The following is a 19,072-nucleotide window of genomic DNA, read 5'->3' on the forward strand; positions in this document are numbered from 1 at the left end:
AAATCATTCGTTGGGGATATGGAATTTCTTCAGGTTAGTTATTAGATATTAATTTACTCATGCTTTCTCAATTTACTGTTTACCCATTTGACTTTTAATTTTCAACTATCCTTGATTGGTTAACGTTCGTTAAACAGGTTGGAAAACGAAACTTTTAACCAATGTTGAAAAGTTTAAAGCTTTTAGGCGGTTTCATTACCTATAAACTACGACTACGGACCAATAAATGTCTGTTGAAGACATCGTTCGTAACCATTCTTACGTGGCCCGAATCAGTGATAACGTGATCAATTTTAGGATGATAAAAAGCCCCCATGTGGATTGTGAAAAGGACACTAGTCAAATCATGCATGGTCATATGTGATATGTTCAAACTTCAAAGATATGTCACGGAATTGTCATTAAAATCCAACCGTAGTATTCGTATAAAATTTTATAATTCCTTATGTTCATAGATCCATCTATTTTCTCTTTTTCTATACAGGTACCTATCGATCAAGTCATACTATGTGTACTGAAATAACAGTTTCTTTTATTTCTGTCACCGTTTACTACAGTTACTTTCAACTTTTATGTATTAAATGGAAAAGAAAACCTTACACGCGATGGTCATGGCTTGTTTTTTTTTTGAGAAAAATGGTCATGGCTTGTTTTAAATAAGTATTCTTTAAAAGAGAGCCAGAAAATTCCTGAAGAGAAAGATGATAAAGACTAATACCATAGACCTACATTAAGCTTTTTCATGGAATTTATTCCCTATATATTAATAGAAAAGAGAAAGCTTATAAAAACTGAGTTGAAAACAATTCAAAAGTTGATCCAAAAGAAACATAATAAAACAAAAAGTAGACGTATACTGTGGGATTCACACACGTCAAAGCTTCCAAAGTAAATAATAACCAACAACGTACGGAAATCATTTCCTTTTTCAACACGTACTGGAACAACTTTAAAAATATCAAAAGATTATTCAATTGAACAAAAAGTTATAAAAAATATAACAAATTATAGGGTGCATGAAAGATTGAAAGTCATGTTTTTAAAATAGTTTCAAATATTTATTATTAGATCTTTAAACACAAATTACAATGGAGGTTAAAATTTTCAAAAAAAACATACATCAACATATATATTTGTCATAATTCTCTTTTATAACCAAGTGGTGGTAGCGTAGTGGCAATCTCTTGGGATTTAGTGTGTACCCACATCAGTCCTGGATTTGATTCTCCTTATGAACTAAATTATCATCACTTGGTCAGTCTGGGCTTGAGCTTTGGCCCAAGTAGTTTACATGGTAGATCGTAACAGATGATCGGTTCACGCTCTGGCATTACTCGGAAGGTATTTCAAACTCGGGTTAGGCAGTGTAGTAGCCAGTCCACTCTGTAGCACTAAGTGCGTTCCTCCCAGGGCCGACCGGATCAGCCGATAGGGTTTACCAAAAAAAAAACTCTCTTTCGTATTCTTTACACAGACAAATAACTTTTATTAATTTAACTTCGATCGTATCAATCTTTACCAATATAGCAAACTATAGAATAATTTTGGGAAAATATGACAATTTTGACGGTTAATCTTTGTAATAACGTAATAATTTCTTTTGAAGCTTCAACACTTTCAAAACCAACTATACCAATCAAACGTTTGAACTCAAACAGAGATGAATCATCAAGTTTCAATCTGAATTTCTGAAAAACGAAAAAGAAACAAGCTAGTATTTGACAAGATTATATATTAGATCACTATGATAAGATATGTTCTCCGTAACTGTCGCGGCCTGTACAAAAATCAACATGAACGAGAAATTGGTTGCACAAGACAAATGATACAAAGAGGGATCCGATGTTTTGTTCCCACGTTGTACTGATATATCATATCGCAATATAAGATATACCACTAACTATAGCAATCAACTGATTGCTAATTTTTTCATGTGCAAATTGATGATTCCTAAAAGTAACAAGTTTGAAAAATACTCATAATAGAGTTGGACAAAACCGTGAAGGTCAAAGTGGATGGCTATGGGCATGAGGGCTTCCATATACCATCTGCAAATACAATTTTTGCAGTTGGTAGCGGAGGTTTTGAAACAATCACAAAATGTTATAAATCGTTTCAAATCACTCCAAATTTTTTAAAATTAAAAGCTGGTTTCAGCTAACAAATGTGGTTACGAGAAGGTAAATTTTTTAAATAATAAAACAAAAATAAACTAAAAATATTCAATAAAATTTTAAATTAAAATAATAGAAATTGTAAAATATATACATATTATATTTTAATTTATATTTTAAAACCTTAAAACAAAAAAAATTCTATAATTTAAGAAAACTTAATAGTATGATTTTATAAATAATTTTTTATATTTATTATGACATTATGATTTTTAATACTCTTATAATTATATAAAATGTAAATATTGTTAATTTATTATTTAACGGTTCTTACATTGGTAGTTAACCAGTCATAGAAATCCCGCAAATGCACAAATTTCTAACTGGTGTACTAGTCGTACAAATCTCCAGAAAACACTTAAAACTGCAATAATTCGCATCCACAAACTCCTGCAACCGCTACGGTTACACCACTCAGGCCTATATTATCATTGATACAAAAACTAGGTGTTTCGCCTGTGCATGTAAGCATAAACATTTTAAAATTTGAATTATTAATTAAAAGATTATAATGATAAATTGTTATTTATGTCTTTATTTGAAAATTCTGACCTATTATAATTTTTTTTTTTAAATGATAAACTATTATTTATATTTTCATTTGAAAATTGTAATGTATTATAAGTTTTTCTAAAAACAATTATACACTATATTCATTATATTTAAATAAATCTTAAGAATCACTCATATTCTCTTTTCAATTATATAAAATTAATAATTTTATTTGACTATATTTAGTTATGTGTTTTATGTTTTTTAAAAAAAAATTATTAAAAAATATTTCAGATAACAAAACAATATATATAGAAATTATATTTTTATTTCAAAATATATTTTTAGATTTTAGATAATTCTTATTATTCTTAATTTTAGTCACTTATCTAATCAAAAAAAATTAAAATTCGTTTTTGTTTATGAATAATTATATATTTTATTTATTAAAGATATTATAAACGATATTAATCACTCGAACTTTATGCGAAAAATCATTTTGCAAATAATAAATAGATAGATGTGCGAAAACTAGACTTACGAATCAAAGGCAAAACAAAGTGGTAAGATATCAAAATATGAAAAGTGTACAAACTCCAAGCGTTGCAATATCTAGCATTTACTTTAACACTTAACTAGATTTTGACCCGCCTATTTATTTTATGTTTCTAATTTTTATTTTAATATTAAATGATGTATTTGTAATATTTAAATATATATTTAGATTAGAAATTAATTTTTGCAGTTATAATAAAAATAAAAATTAAAATTTTAATAAAATATTATGATATAAATTTTAAATTTCCTAGTTAAAATAATATAGAAGTGGGTCATAATTTTGTCCAATTCAAAAATCTTAGCATCTCTCAAATACAAAGAAATAAAATTACAAATACATAAAATATATAACCATATTTGGAACTATAATTTCTATTAAAATAAATTTGTTAAAGAAAAATAATGTTGCGCTGTTTTTGTTTATTTCTAGAGTTTGACCCGTGAAGCCGTGACCGTATAAATTTTTTTTCACTTAAACATTTTTCTATGTACTAGTGGTATACTATATATATTTGTAAATTAAAATGTATTACATAATTGTTAATATAACATTTTAAAACATAATGATTTTATTTATTACTTTAAAATAATTATATTTTGTGATTTAGTCATCAATTATATCACAGTGTATCATATAAACAAATCTTATATTTATAATTAATTGGACTTATATAGGAAGCATTATGCTAATAATATATGAAAAAAAATATTTTATTTATATGTTATATGAATTGATTATGATGTGTGATTTTTTATTCTATTATTTATTACTAATAGATATTAAAATATTTAATATGTTAAAACGAAATATATTAGGAAATATATTTTGGTTAAGATTTTATTAAGGAAATCTATTATTTAAATTAGGAAAAACATTAAATGCTTAAATTTATTATTTAAATTAGGAAAAGACAATCATACTTAAATATAACTTCATTTAATGCTTCAGTGGCATGACAATGTAAATATAGTGAAAATTAAGGATTAATCCAATTTTGTACTTCTGTTTTAATAGAATAGATTAAAATTTTACCGTTTTAAACCACCAACCGAATCCAATAGAATATTATATCATTTTCTTCTTCTTCTTCATAATTTTTTTTTTCCGTCTATTGTTATTTACTATAGGACAAGGCCCAAAAATGAACCCAGTCCAAACCGAAACAAAAGGCCAAACCGGCCCAATTACAAAGAAACCGAAAACCCGACATAAGGGCATCTGAAACGGGCCTAACACCGAAGCCCGAAACCACACGACGTCTTCCAAACGCCACGCGTCCACATATCATCACCCACGCGTCCACGTGCTAACCAACACCGATCACATGAGCCACGCGTCATCCATCTACACCATCAGCAACCAAAGGCCGAGATCTTCGCCGGAGAAAAACGAAACGACAAGTGTTTCGCCGGAGCACGCCGTCGACAAATCACTGCGCCCACTTTATCACCAAAACTTTCACCGGAATCTCATCCGGGAATCATGTCGCTCACTAGACCCACGTTTCCAGCAAAATCAATCTTCAATCATCCCTCAGACAACGAGAATCGAGACAAAAGAAGGAGAGTCAATTGCGAAAGGGAAGAAACGAAACGTCAGTCACCAAAACCGGGATAAACCCGGCGCAAAACCGCCGTCAAAACCGAGAAGGCATGACACGGAATCAGAAGCCGACGAAGCGGCGGTAAAGAAGCCGCCGCAACCCAGAAACAAAAGCCAGCCGTTCGTTGTCGGAGTTGAAAACGAGAACGCCGGAACCAGCTACCGGTCATATAAGCTTTAGCCGGAGTACAAAACCCAGGAACTCTCTCATCCTCAACCGATCTCCCCTCTCTGAAAGATTTAAGATTGGTAAGAAATGCAGAAGAATCGAGAGAGAAAACCTCTCTCTAAGAGAGGAGTTTCTTCTTCTTCATAATATACTCACTCTTATAACAGCAATTTCTATAAAAAAAATCAGAAATGAGATTGGCGGAGATAAAATATTAGCAAAGTTGGTAATAAAAAATCTCATGGGATTAGTAACAACAAAGTATTATCAGTAAACATGCACAAGATTGAAGCTACAACATAAATTCTCAATTGTCATTTTAAGAGTATTTCCAACTCCACTCTATTTCTTTTTTAAGATAGAGTTTAGAGTAAAATCTTATTCTAACTGTTTCATTTTTCATTCTACAAAAGAAGTAAAAATGGATTCACTCCTGATATTATATCTTCAGTAGTTATTTCTATTTTTAACTCTAAACATATATAGAAAATGGTTTTACCCTAATGATTACCTCTATTTTCTATTGCAAAAGAGAATATTCAAAATATATTATACAATCTGTAATTTTAAATATTTAATTTATTTATTTTATCTTATAACAATATACTATCATAATTACACTATTTATAATCTAAACGATTAGTTTAAAATTTAAATTTTATTATAAGCATAATTAAAAAAGAAATGTATTAAACATAATATTTAAATGTGAAAATTTATAATATATTATTTTATTCTGATGAAAAATTGAAACATATATGAAAGAGGTCATTTTGTAAAAAAAAATAAGTTTCACTCTGAAAATATAGTACCTATGGTACAATTTTATTATATATTTGGCGTTTTACTGTTTATATATATTGAACAAGATATACCGCGTAGAATAGTCAGTGTTTCTTTCTCAGTGATTTCAGTTAATGTACGTAGAATTAGATACATTCCATTGGGATTAAAGTTACAACTTACAATACATTCCATTGGGATTTTTAATTTAGAAATGGATCGCTCTTGTCAGATGATAGATCGTAATTTGAAGTGAACCCATATTTATGACAAGAGTGCATGTGAGATGTGTTATACTGTGAGGTGCCTTTTTACGTCCAAATAGATAGAGGTCCACGTAGCTAACTTCGATATCACATAAGAATGTGTGGTGGGGTTTGTCAAAACCAAGACCAGAATAACTATTGAATTTTGGATTTTATGAAATTAAAATGATTTAAACATCGAAGTTTGAGATCTACAAAGAAAGATTTTGGAGATACGCATTCATGATAATGTTTACATACACGTAGTTTTTCTTAACTTGAGAAAAGCAAGGGGGAGCTTGTACACTCTTTATCTAATATATCATCAACTAATGACATAATTATAGGTGTAATATAAAATAAGCGAAGAAAATCTGTGTAAGGTAGGTAAGCGAAATAATCGGCGTAGGAAGAAAGGGTCCAAATGCAGACGTGTTATAAATATTGTAGTGATGTCCATATGGAAAGTCCTAGATATACTTGTTCCCCACTCCAAGTTAAGCTTTGTCTCCAAGCTATTGTATCCTATATAAGTAGATCATTATTCATGGAATAAGACACACCAATTCCTATCTTCTCTTCTTTATTTACAACACGTTATCAGCACGAGACTCTAAACCCTAGCTAAAATCCAGCGACCACAAAAACTCTAATTTCAGCCGCAACTTTAAACCGTCATATCTCCCTAACCGTAAGGATCCAGACGACGAGTAATATATCAAATTGAAGCTCGTGACGAGACGAATCCAGCGCCGCAGACCACGCATCAATCCGACTCCAGACGCGCCGTCACCTCCCAGTGCAAGCCGCGCCGTCAAAGATCATCCAAAACCCTAATAGCCGCCAACTCCTTATCTCTCTTAATTTCGATTTCTATTGTTCTTAGATCTCATACTAATCCAACTTTGAAACTTTCATTGTTGATTATTTAAGGTTTCTAAAAGAGGAACCAAGGAGAAAAGATCGGCAAAGATTAAGGTAAGATCTCAAGAACCCTAATCTTTACTTGTGGTTCAAGCAATTCGGATTTCAAACTTCTCTTCATCTTAAATCCGATTTAAAAGGTTTTGCGATTTGATTTGGTTGATTTTAGTTCTTGTTTTATTTAAAATCAAAACCCTAAACTCTTAATAGTTTTACATGACTTTAGTTTTGTATGGACAACAAGTGATACCCCTTTAAGGATGACACGCTATATGTCCAAACAAAATTTAAGGTCAATGTTTAACCTAATCCTAAAAACAGATTTGAATTTTAAACCCTAATCCTTAAAGTTTAAATCTGATTTTAAGAAACCCTAAACCCTAAAATATAAAGCATGTGATTACATGACTTTTGTTTTGAATGGACAACAAGTGATACCCCTTTAAGGATGACACGCTATATGTCCAAACAAAACATAAGGTTAATGTTTTCCACATCTTTTGGTCGATGATGCACACCATAGTGTGGCTAGACCATGATTTTCTTTTAATTCAATGATGCATACCAATAGGTATGACTAGACCATATGAAGTAAAGGTCGATGATACATACTCTTAAGTACGATTAGACCATAAAACAAAATCAATGGTCGATGATGTTCACCCTCAGGTGCAACTAGATTTTTCACCTATGATTCACGGTGATCATCCACGATGATCCGCGTTGATCTATGATCCATGATGATCCTCGATGATCCGCGATAATCTACGATGATCAGTGATCCAAGGTGATCCACGGTGATCCTCGATGATCCACGGTGATCCACAATCACCGGTGATGGATGATGCGCACCACAGTGCAGCTAAATCACGATCCGTTTTATTTGGTCGAGGATGTGTACCGAATGGTACTACTAGACCATTAAACCGCATGGGTCAATGTAGCATACCATATGGTATGGCTAAACCATGCACTCTTCCATCCCACTATTTTCAAGGGATTTATAAATCAAACAAGTTGATTAAGAGATGGATGAGTTATGAGAAAGTAAATTTCTAAAGAGAATGCAAACTGGCCGTATGACCCTCTTATTTGTTTGCTGGCAATGTGATTTAATTGTGTAATAGCCGAATGGCATTGGTCACACAAGCCATATGGCTTTATTGTTTACATACTGGCCGAGTGCCTTTTATTTCTTGGATAGCCAATGGCATCAGAAATTGTATGTACTAACACAAATCATTTTGATATGATTCAGATGTCGAGACTCCATCACTCGGATTACCCAGCCCTTGATCTCAATGGAGATAATTACCTTGATTGGGCGATGAACACTTCAGCCGATTTAAAGTCTAAAGGACTTGGGAAGTGTATCAAATACGGCAATGATACCCTTGCATATGAAAGGCGTAGAGCTGTTTTGATAATGAGAAAGCATCTCGTGAAGGATCTGTATGATGAGTGCAGTTACATCAACGATCCTTACGATCTCTGGTCGAGATTGAACACCATGTTCTTCGAGCCATTACAAGATGAGTCCATGAAAGAATGGAAGGCTCTGAGGTTCCAGGATTATGAATCCGTGGATGACTATCACTTTGATCTTATGAGAATCACCTATAGTCTTAAACTATGTGGTGAAGTGATAACAAACTATGACTTGTTAAGCAAGACTCGTGACACGATCCATTCAAAGGAAGTGTTGTTATCACAGAAGGCTAAAGGTTTCACAACCTATTACGACCTTCTCTCATACCTTTCAGCTCTTGAGGAAAAGAAGCAGAAAAGGAAAGTCAACCTCGACAAACTCGACTATGTTATGGAGATAAGTGCCGAGTATCATTGTGAGATGATATACGGTGATGCTGAAGAAGCTAAGAAAAGAAAATTCGGGTGGACTCATATAGATGATGAGATTGGTTTATTCATTGAATAGAGAACCAAATGTGAGCCATGTCCAAGATGTTATTATGGACTGGCCGGCTATTGTTTAAGCCTTTTGACATTCTGATTTCATACTTATGATTTGGTGTTTTGTTTTAAATATAATTTGTCATTCAAATTTCATAGCATTAATAAAAGTTTTTCTTTTATCTTGATTGATTTGCTTGAAAAATATTTTTGATTGACAAATGAGAATGAAAACTCGAGAAGAGTATGTCTAGACCACCACGCCTAAGGCATGGCCTTAAGAGACATGAAATTTATCACCTAAGACCCATTGAGAGAGACCCAAAATCCCCACTGGCCGTGGACAAGGATACCACAATAACCGTGGTTGTAGATCCAATCATGGTCCAGGAGGGAGTAAAGGTCGAAATGGCATTACAAGCCACATCAAAATGTTTTCAATAATAAATCAATGGGCAAAGTAAAAGGAAATGTTCCTTTAGCTAATGAAAATCGCCAAAGGCATACATATAAAAGAGGTCGAGACTACATTCTCCCTACTGATCTAATACTATGCTAAGGATCAGTGTGATAAGGCATAAAAGCCTAGGTAACCAGTAAGGTTCACCAACGAATTTATACACTTTATGGCATGACCAGATTATCCATCCTGGTCTGAACTTGATTAATAAGGCACAAAAAGTTATCTCATAAGATATCACGTTGTGAAACATGTACACAAGGGAAACTCAGTAGGCTTCATTGTTCCAAGCAACACGAAAGTATAATCTGATCATGAGGATAGTGAGAACAAAACCCGTGATCATGACCAGACCACAAACTCGTGTATCATGGTCTAAAACCATGCCATGCTGGCCGTCCATGCATTACGTTTAAGTGAGGACAAACAAACGTATTTTATAGCATGTTCATGAGGGGAGAATAAACACTCCGTGTGGTCCATGACCATACTATAAAACCCGAACATGATAAGCCTGGCCGAAGGCCATAAGGCAAAATAGCTTGGCCGTATAAGGCATAACCTATAAGGTTGAGACTTCAAAAGTCTATAAGCTTGGGTACACCACAAGAATACATGTATGAAAGATAAGATACATCAGGCCATATAAAGTGAGCATAGATATTCCCGTCTAAACATGATAAAGGGTCATAATCCAGATATAGACCATCCTAAGATTTTATGAATAAACCACCACATACCTATGTGCCATCTAGGATGGAATACCTCATCTAAGGATGAGATGAAAATCGGGAATATATGTTGGATAAGAGAATATGATCTTTCTCCCACGAATTCAATGAGACCATGAGCCAAACAAAGGTGATCATATTGTGGCCAAGGTACACGGATTACATACAAGATGAATCCGACTATCCAACATCATGGAGAAAGCTATAAGCTGGTAAATAGAAAGTAAAAGTGGAATGGTTTTAACCATCCAAGTCCTGGTAAAGATCCTCGAACCAGATATATATGTACTGGACGTCCATAAAAAAAAGAAAGAATGATAGCCAGACAGACCCGAAAGAATGACTAAGTCATACCAGCTTAGCACCACTATATAAATGTCCTAGTAGAGACATAATCAAGTTGCTGTAAAAGTCTATAGAAGATAGACCAGAATGTTCCATATATAATGAACCACGGATAGAAAAGTTAAGGTGCTCATAATGATAGATCCGGGTTCATGAAAGAGAAACCATACTAGACAATGAGATAAGACCGGCCGGTCCTAAGGTACAGGTATCATACAATGTAGCCTTGCAAACTACAAAGTATTCAATGATCCTGATAATAATAAAATCTCAATCGATTGTATCATGATAGAACGCGATGGAACATTATATAAGGTGTCGACACATACACACACTCATAAGTGATAAAGAGAAAGCACTTGAGCATAAGAGATATGCGAGGATCACTAACTCACGTAAGAGTACTCATCATAGAGAAATGAATGGGACGTGGAGTTATAGTAAAGAATGAATATGATGGGCGTATTGGCCAAATACATAAGATAGACGCCATCTAACCAGTGAACAGATGAGTCTTGTGAGGAAAAGAAAATCGTGAGCTGTAGAACATGAAAGTACAGACAAGTGGTCGTACATGTTGCTACATAAAGCATTCAAAAGGAATGGCTTGATCACACAAGGATACTCACAGAGACTAAGGAACAAGGAAATAAATTCCTAGGTGGTGAATGCTACTACCCAATATCGAAATTAATAAAGATTTGGACATCTAAGGAAGATGTAGTAGACATTGGATATATCACTGGATATAAAGGTAACATAAGATACCTTGAGAAATAAGAAAGAAGTTCTCATAGAACAACATCGTTCCTGCGTTGTTCATGGACTGAAATGCAGCTGCATGCGTGTATGTACACACGATATGATAAGACTAAGTGATGCTTAGTAGAAAGTTCTATAAGAACGTTTCTGATCAGTCCATATAGTAGTCAATATATTCCTTGTGTTTATACTTAAAGAAAGGATGATTAATGATTGATTCTTGGAAAGGCTATGAAGAGACTACGATGATCTATAGTAGAGATCATTAGCCGTATATGAATGTTGGGATCTATGATCCAACGTACCAAGAATACATTGATCAAATGGTCTGAGAATCCATCAGATTCACGACCAAAGGGAACCATACCGACTAGGATCATGTCCGACCTAGTTCGACCTTAATCATCATTGGTCCCGACCAATCCATCCCGTCCAGCTTGTTCCGACCAGTTCCTCTAGGTCTTAAATCCGACCTAAACCATCCAAGTGAGAGGAACGTCCTATTGATCAAAAGTGGCTTAGTTTTGATTAAACTTCAAACTATAACACAATAGTCACTTCATGAACAGAACGTGGACATATACTAAAAGTTCATAAAGAGTTTTGGTCAAAGGATATGAATAAGATATATAGTGGACAAGAACATAATCCTGATGGATTATGGATGATGTCATGATCCGGACAGATCATGGACATACAAAGACATTCATGGTCGAATTTATTTAAGAGAGATAAATATGATCCGAATGGACCATGAATATCATGAAAGCATTTTGTTGATGCAGGTTACCAGTCCGATCCACACAGTGCTAAGTCCCAAACCGGCTATGTTTTCACATATGGAGGCACGACCATTTCATGGAGATCAGTCAAGCAGACTATATCAGCCACATCATCCAATCACTCGGATATATTGGCGATCTATGAAGCAAGCAGAGAGTGTGTCTGATTGAGACTCATGACACACCATATTCGGACAGCATGTGGGATCACGGATGGTAAAGACGAGCCGACCGTTCTTTACGAAGACAATGCGCCATGCATAGCTCAGCTCAAAGATGGTTACATCAAGGGTGACAAGACTAAACATGTTCTCCCCAAGTTCTTTTTCACCCACGATCTTCAGAAAGAAGGAGAGGTCAAGGTACTCTAAGTCAGATCCAGCGAGAACTCAGCCGACCTCTTCACTTAGGCATTACCAACATGCACGCTCAGGAAGCTTATGCAGCAGATTGGTATGCGATCACTGAGAAGCCTTCAGTGATGTTCACTTCAGGGGAAGTAATGCGGCTGTACTCTTTTTCCTATCCATGGCTTCCCGTTTTTACCACATTGGGTTTTTGGGTTTACCATGGAAAGGTTTTAACGAGGCAGTATTCCAAACGCATTACAAACTCTAGACGGATAACAATCTCGGTTTTTAACGAGGCAGCATCTACGGCGTTTTGAAAGCACTTCGACATATTGGACATCAAGGGGAAGTGTTATAAATATTGTAGTGATGTCCATATGGAAAGTCCTAGATATACTTGTTCCCCACTCCAAGTTAAGCTTTGTCTCCAAGCTATTGTATCCTATATAAGTAGATCATTATTCATGGAATAAGACACACAAATTCCTCTCTTCTCTTCTTTATTTACAACAAGACGTTGTATTAAATTGCAAATAGTGGACTGATATAATATTATACAATTAGTCATTATTAATTCAATATTTTTAGGGGTAATGAGCTATAAAACATTTCATATATTTTAATTTGTTGAAATCACACGTTAAGGAGGGTTGAATACAAACTTGACTGATTTGGAAAGATATACTATTATTAAATTAAAAGGAGTTTTGTGTATTTGAAAAGTTCAATTATGACAATTTCAAGACAATGGGCATGCATAAATATGTTTAAGGTGGGGCGACTGCATGCCACAGTAAAATGTGATTGGTCAGACTAGTTTTTAAAAGGCTTATCTTTGGTCTTATAATGAAATAAAATCTTGCCTTCTTTAATTTGGATTATGCTGAAATCCACTGTAAGTCTATATGTTATGAGTTTTAGTATTAAAGCATAACTAAACTGTTCAAATACACATGTGTTTGATATATGCATACATATAAACTTTATAATTTTCACTAATGTTTAGGAACTATTACAAGCATAATCGGAGTGTTCCCTGTAATTATAAATAGACACGTCTAGCATATGTCAAACTTTGTATCTAGTTTTGGAAAGCTTTAAGATATTTTCAAAGACTAAGAAACGTGCGTAAATGTTTGTCCCATAAAACACTAAGAATTTTCTGTTGTTAAATATGACCAAGTTGATTTATTTCAGTTTAAACTATTACAAGATCTAATCAATCACATATCACACATGTACATCGTCAATGTCAAAACGCCTATCGCGACGAGTTGTCTTCGACGGAGACGTTTTTCCTGGCCGCCTCATAAACATACTGATGCCCATTTCCTGTGTAGCGAATCTAAAATGTACCAATACACTTCTCTCTAGTCAATTAGAGACTAGATAGACATTGGTTTCTAATAGCATCTAGAAGGGTTATTTTGCATTTTAAAAAAATGGTGACTATGAAAAAGACTACTCACTCCGATTGCTCTATTGATATTTGAACAATTCAGATTGGTATCATTTTTTATTATTTAAAAATAATCAGCTTTGCTTGTTCGATTCGTTTCTAGTGATTTTATGTCAGTGGGGCAGTCCACACGCGCTTTGGTTACCATTTCAGAACACACTTGTCACTGTTCAACACATCCCTATAAGTTCATCCTCACATCCTCTCTTCAGACACAAACAAGAAACAACAGAGAAACCAAAAAGATAATATTTCAGACAAAGAAAGAATGAAGTTCGGGAAAGAGTTCTCGTCTCAGATGGTGCCGGAATGGCATGAAGCTTACATGAATTACAATTATCTCAAAACCCTTTTAAAAGATATCATCAGATTCAAACGCAAAAACAATCTTCACCACGGTCACGGCCATCATCATCACCATCTTCGCCGGACGTTAACTCTCTACCGATCATTCAGCGGTTTACTCTCAACGTCCGGAAGAAGGAGACATCACCATGGTCACGGACACGGTGGTGGACAGATCAGCCATTTTTCAGATTCCGACGATGACATTGAAGAAGGGTTGAGGTCGGCACCTATTATGGTTCACTCAGCTAGTCACGGATACGAGACGACGTTCCTCATGGCGGCCGAGGAAGGAGGAGAGTACGAGACGTTGTTTTTCCGGCGGTTAGACGACGAGTTCAACAAAGTTGACAGATTCTATAAAGAGAAAGTGGAAGAAGTGATGAAAGAAGCTGTGATGCTCAACAAGCAGATGGATGCTCTAATCGCGTTTCGTGTGAAAGTGGAGCATCCTGATGGGTGGCCATGGGAGGAACGGACGGTGGAGATGACTCAGTTAGCTTCAGACGTCGCTAGTTCCGCGGCGGCCGTCGCAGCTTCTACTCCCGCCAGAGCTAGATCCAGTAAGTAACCTAACGCGATGAGTCGGTGTGACTAATGTACGTTTAATCCGGTTTAATTCCGGTTTTATCAGGCTGCTACCGTACCGAGTCGCATCTGCACATCAACCGTCCGTACTAAATGGTCAAAAGTGAAATTGAATTTTGCTTTTTGTTGCAGCGACTGGTGACAGCTGTTGATGTAGTGATTCGTTCCAATATTAACCGATATTTTAATGATTGCAACTAGTTACTTATAATTATTAGGAGTGGACCAAATTTCTTTCGTTATCTAATCCGTTTGTTCTGAATTATCAATTATCCTATTCAAATTCAATCTCTAAATATCTGAATACTCGGTTTCTAAATACGTAAACTTTTTTAATTTCATATCCGACTCGAACGTAATTTTTTTTTAAATCTAAAATTTAAAATTATTCAAAAATAATATAAATTATTATATGTTTTATTACAAATTTAAAAATTATTAACATTTTCAAACTTTTATAACTAAAATAATCAATTTAATAAATAAAATATTGTGAAAATTATATAAAATATAATAATTATATAATTCATATATATAGTTTATATATATATATATATAATGAATTAGATCGTATATATATTTGTTCATAGAAATAATAGTATTTATTATTTCCTTTGTTTTTGTGCGGATATTATATATGAATATTTCCTTTGCTTTGTAAATTTACTGATATTCAAATTTTTTCCTTCGAATTGAAACAAATTATACCAAATTAAATCCGGATATTTTTCTTCATAATATTGCAGTGAAATTACTCTTTAGTTTGAATTAATGGTTAATTCCGGTTTTATCGAACCAATATGTACCGAGTCATAATATTGAAATTTGATTATTTTGAAGTTCGGGCTCATCAAGCTCACATGGCCGCCATACAAGAAGGAGGATCAAGCAAAGCTGGGAAATCCGACGAAGATGAAGATGATGACATTGTAGAAAAAGAAGAAGTTAACGTCGTTTCCAACGTTGGAACCAGCGAAATAAGTGTATTCAGAGCTCCGAGGCCATCTCCCATCGAGGTTTTGGACCGTGTCACGATCAACCATACAAAGGAAACGCCACGGTCCACCATTAAAAGCGTTCTAAATGTGTCGAATACAGAGCTTAAGTTTAGCAGAGAGAATCTGAAGAGAGTCGAGGAGAAGCTCAGACGGGCCTTTGTCGAGTTCTACCAAAAGCTTCGGCTACTCAAAAGCTACAGCTTCTTGAACGTGTTGGCGTTTTCGAAGATCATGAAGAAGTATGATAAGGTAAGATTTGGTTTCAAGGATTGAGATTTTGACTTGGGTTTTCTGTTCTGCATGGCTGAAAGTTTTACGTGGGAATCACTCTTTTAACAGATAACTACAAGGAATGCTACAAAGCCTTACATGAAAATGGTTGATAACTCTTACTTTGGAAGCTCTGATGAGGTAAAGGTCTTTTTGTTCTTCTAGGTAAAGGTCTTTTCTTTTCCGATTCGGTTGATTGAATGATCACGCAAATGGGAAGCAAACTCGACGAAAAAAAACTTTTAAAACAAATATATTTGACTCAAATATCAGTTTCATGGTATATATTGATTGTATGAATGAATAATTTACAAGTTAATTAATCCATATCTATAAAGCACAAAACCTGATAATCCTTTTCTCTTACAAAAACTTTTTTTTATTTAATAAAAGCGGGTTTGCTAATCCTAGAAGATGTATTATACAAAAAAAAAGAAGATGTATTATACTGTACCAAGATTTAACTTTTTTCTTCCTGGTGTACTGATACTTTTTTTTGAGACTTAATTCATGTCTCATGTTCAAACTCTTGCTCCTCCATTGTGTCAGGTCAATAGACTGATAGAGCGTGTTGAAGCTACGTTCATAAAACATTTCACGAATGGTAACAGAACAAAAGGAATGAACATTTTGAGACCCAAAGCTAAAAGAGAGAGACATCGAGTTACATTCTCCACAGGTTTCTTGGCTGGTTGTGTGTTTTCTCTAATAGTGGCTTTATTCGCCATTATACGCACCCGAAACGTTTTGCAGAAGGAAGGCCAAAATCAATACATGAACACTATGTTCCCTCTTTACAGGTAAACCAATGTTCATACTAGCTAGTTAATGTCAAGCATTTGAAAACAGCCTGGAATCTGTTTGTTTAGATGCCCTCTGTATTTTTTGTTGTTGTTGTTTCAGCTTTTTTGGCTTCATTGTGCTGCACATACTTACGTATGCTGGGAATATTTATTACTGGAGACGGTACCGAGTGAATTATTCTTTCATACTTGGGTTCAAGCAAGGAAGTGAACTTGGCTATAGACAAGTTCTACTTGTGGGCTTCAGCATTGGAGTTTTAGCCCTTCTTTGTGTTATTGCCAATCTTGACATGGAGGTTGACCCCAAGACTAATGAATACAAAGAATGGACCGAACTTCTTCCTCTTTTCCTTCTCATTGTAAGTCTCTAAATCCAAAACCAGTGTGAAACTAAAGCTATATGATAATACTAACAGGCATAACTTTGTTGTGATGTAGGTTTTGTTTATAGTTTTGGTCTTACCATTCAACATCTTCTACCGCTCGAGTCGCTTATTCTTCCTCACAAGCCTCTTTCACTGCGTTGCTGCTCCTCTTTACAAGGTAGAACATAAACTTTGATCATGCAAAATAATATTTTCTTTGTTTTTAAAATGAATGTTTTAGAATTTTTACACATATTAAAAAAATATATTAAATTTTGATTATAAATACATTATGTTTTATTATTAATTATTTTCTATAAAAATGTGTTTGTATTTTTTGAAACAATATTAAAAAAACATAGATCAATTTGAAACATCAAGTGTCTTAAATCTTGATCATTGTTGGCCTTTCTCGTGCAGGTTACTTTACCTGATTTTTTGGTGGCAGATCAGTTAACAAGCCAAGTCCAAGCTATTCGAAGCGTCCAGTTTTACATATGTCACTATGGTTGGGGAGATTACAAACATAGAATGAACACTTGCTCAGACTCAGATGCCTACAATGCTTTCTTATTTATTGTTGCTGCCATCCCGTATGTCTGGCGTCTCCTTCAGGTACAATGTCACGAACTCTAACCGTTTTATTACTTCTTTCATTCAAAGAATATCTGCTTAAAAACCAATACATTTGTGCAGTGCTTGAGGAGGCTATTTGAAGAGAAAAGCTCTGAGCAAGGATACAATGCCCTCAAGTACTTCTTGACTATAGTGGCTGTCTGCGTCAGGACGGCTTACAGTGTTGTCGATGAAGATCATAAATTTATCTGGAGGATGCTAGCTGTGATATTCTCAGCCATTGCTGCCATTTTCTGTACGTACTGGGACTTGGTTTTAGACTGGGGTCTTCTAAACAGGACTTCTAAGAACCGTTGGCTCCGGGATAAACTCCTTATCCCACAAAAGAAAGTATACTTCATAGCAATGGTGAGCAACTACTAAACCTTTATCATTTTGAATCATAGAGCTAAACTGATTCTTCACCCCTAAAAATGTGCAGATCTTGGACATCTTGTTCAGGTTTGCGTGGCTGCAGACCGTGTTGGATTTCAACCTCTCATTTATGCACAGGCAGACGATGATTACCGTTGTGGCAAGTCTAGAGATTATCCGCCGTGGGATATGGAATTTCTTTAGGTAACAATAGACATTTATTGTGTGTACGCTTTATTTATCGTCACACAACATATAATATAACTTTCTTGGGTTGGTTTTGGTTTCATTCGAAAAGGTTGGAGAATGAGCATGTGAACAATGTAGGGAAGTACAGAGCATTCAAGACGGTTCCATTACCGTTCAACTATGGTGAGGATGACGACAAGGACAGCTAGTTGTTTTGATCTCATGTCGTAAATTATGTAAAGAGAGATTCTTTAAATATTTATCCACAATAAAGACTGGATTAGAGTCTAGTTGGTCAACCAATATCAAGAAGGAGATGCAAATATCAGAGGGCTTGTACGAGTTTTTTTTTTACCTTGTGGTTAATTGTAGAAGTTGCCTGATGTACCACAGTAATTAGGATCACCAATATGCAGGAGTCATTTGAGGGGGAGATCCACTAAGCAATGTACTCTGTATTTTTTAATTTTTCAGTTCTTTGATAATATCAGAAGTTCCTCAGGTAGTCAGTCATGTAATAAAGAGGAAAGGCAGCTATCAATTATCAAATTCTATTAATCCATGTTAGCATACATACATGTCCTCCTAAGCTTCATTCAACCATCCTGACATTTCGGGACGTCTTCTTCATTGTCCATGCTATTATCACCTTCTATGAATGATCTCATTATGATGAATTTTTGTAGTTTTGAAAAAACAGATTTTTAAATGTTACTATAATTAAGATTCTGTAATTAAATGCTTTAATTAAGCCAAATTAACATTATGTAATTATC

At 34.4% G+C, this 19,072-nt stretch overlaps 2 protein-coding genes across 3 annotated transcripts; both read left to right on the forward strand.

The window, feature by feature from the left end:
- Positions 1 to 6,595: 6,595 nt before the first annotated feature.
- Positions 6,596 to 9,047, forward strand: LOC130511990 (uncharacterized). Of its 2 annotated transcripts, none has more exons than XM_057010020.1 (2): positions 6,596 to 7,002; positions 7,618 to 9,047. In XM_057010020.1, exon 2 carries the CDS (start codon positions 8,156 to 8,158, stop codon positions 8,882 to 8,884), a length of 729 nt encoding a protein of 242 aa, XP_056866000.1. In that variant the 5' UTR covers positions 6,596 to 7,002; positions 7,618 to 8,155; the 3' UTR covers positions 8,885 to 9,047. The 2 variants fall into 2 exon arrangements, with proteins under 2 accessions (XP_056866000.1, XP_056866001.1); XM_057010021.1 differs by having other exon boundaries at positions 8,207 to 9,047.
- A 4,798-nt stretch (positions 9,048 to 13,845) lies between these two features.
- On the forward strand, positions 13,846 to 18,866 carry LOC108849749 (phosphate transporter PHO1 homolog 5-like). The gene is made up of 10 exons (XM_018623349.2): positions 13,846 to 14,656; positions 15,522 to 15,928; positions 16,019 to 16,090; positions 16,499 to 16,749; positions 16,853 to 17,111; positions 17,191 to 17,295; positions 17,538 to 17,732; positions 17,814 to 18,101; positions 18,175 to 18,311; positions 18,406 to 18,866. The coding sequence occupies exons 1-10, from the start codon at positions 14,017 to 14,019 to the stop codon at positions 18,503 to 18,505; spliced, it is 2,454 nt and encodes an 817-aa protein (XP_018478851.1). The 5' UTR covers positions 13,846 to 14,016; the 3' UTR covers positions 18,506 to 18,866.
- Positions 18,867 to 19,072: the final 206 nt, after the last annotated feature.

This window comes from Raphanus sativus, chromosome 4, assembly GCF_000801105.2.
Source record: "Raphanus sativus cultivar WK10039 chromosome 4, ASM80110v3, whole genome shotgun sequence".
NCBI classification, from domain to species: Eukaryota; Viridiplantae; Streptophyta; class Magnoliopsida; order Brassicales; family Brassicaceae; genus Raphanus; species Raphanus sativus.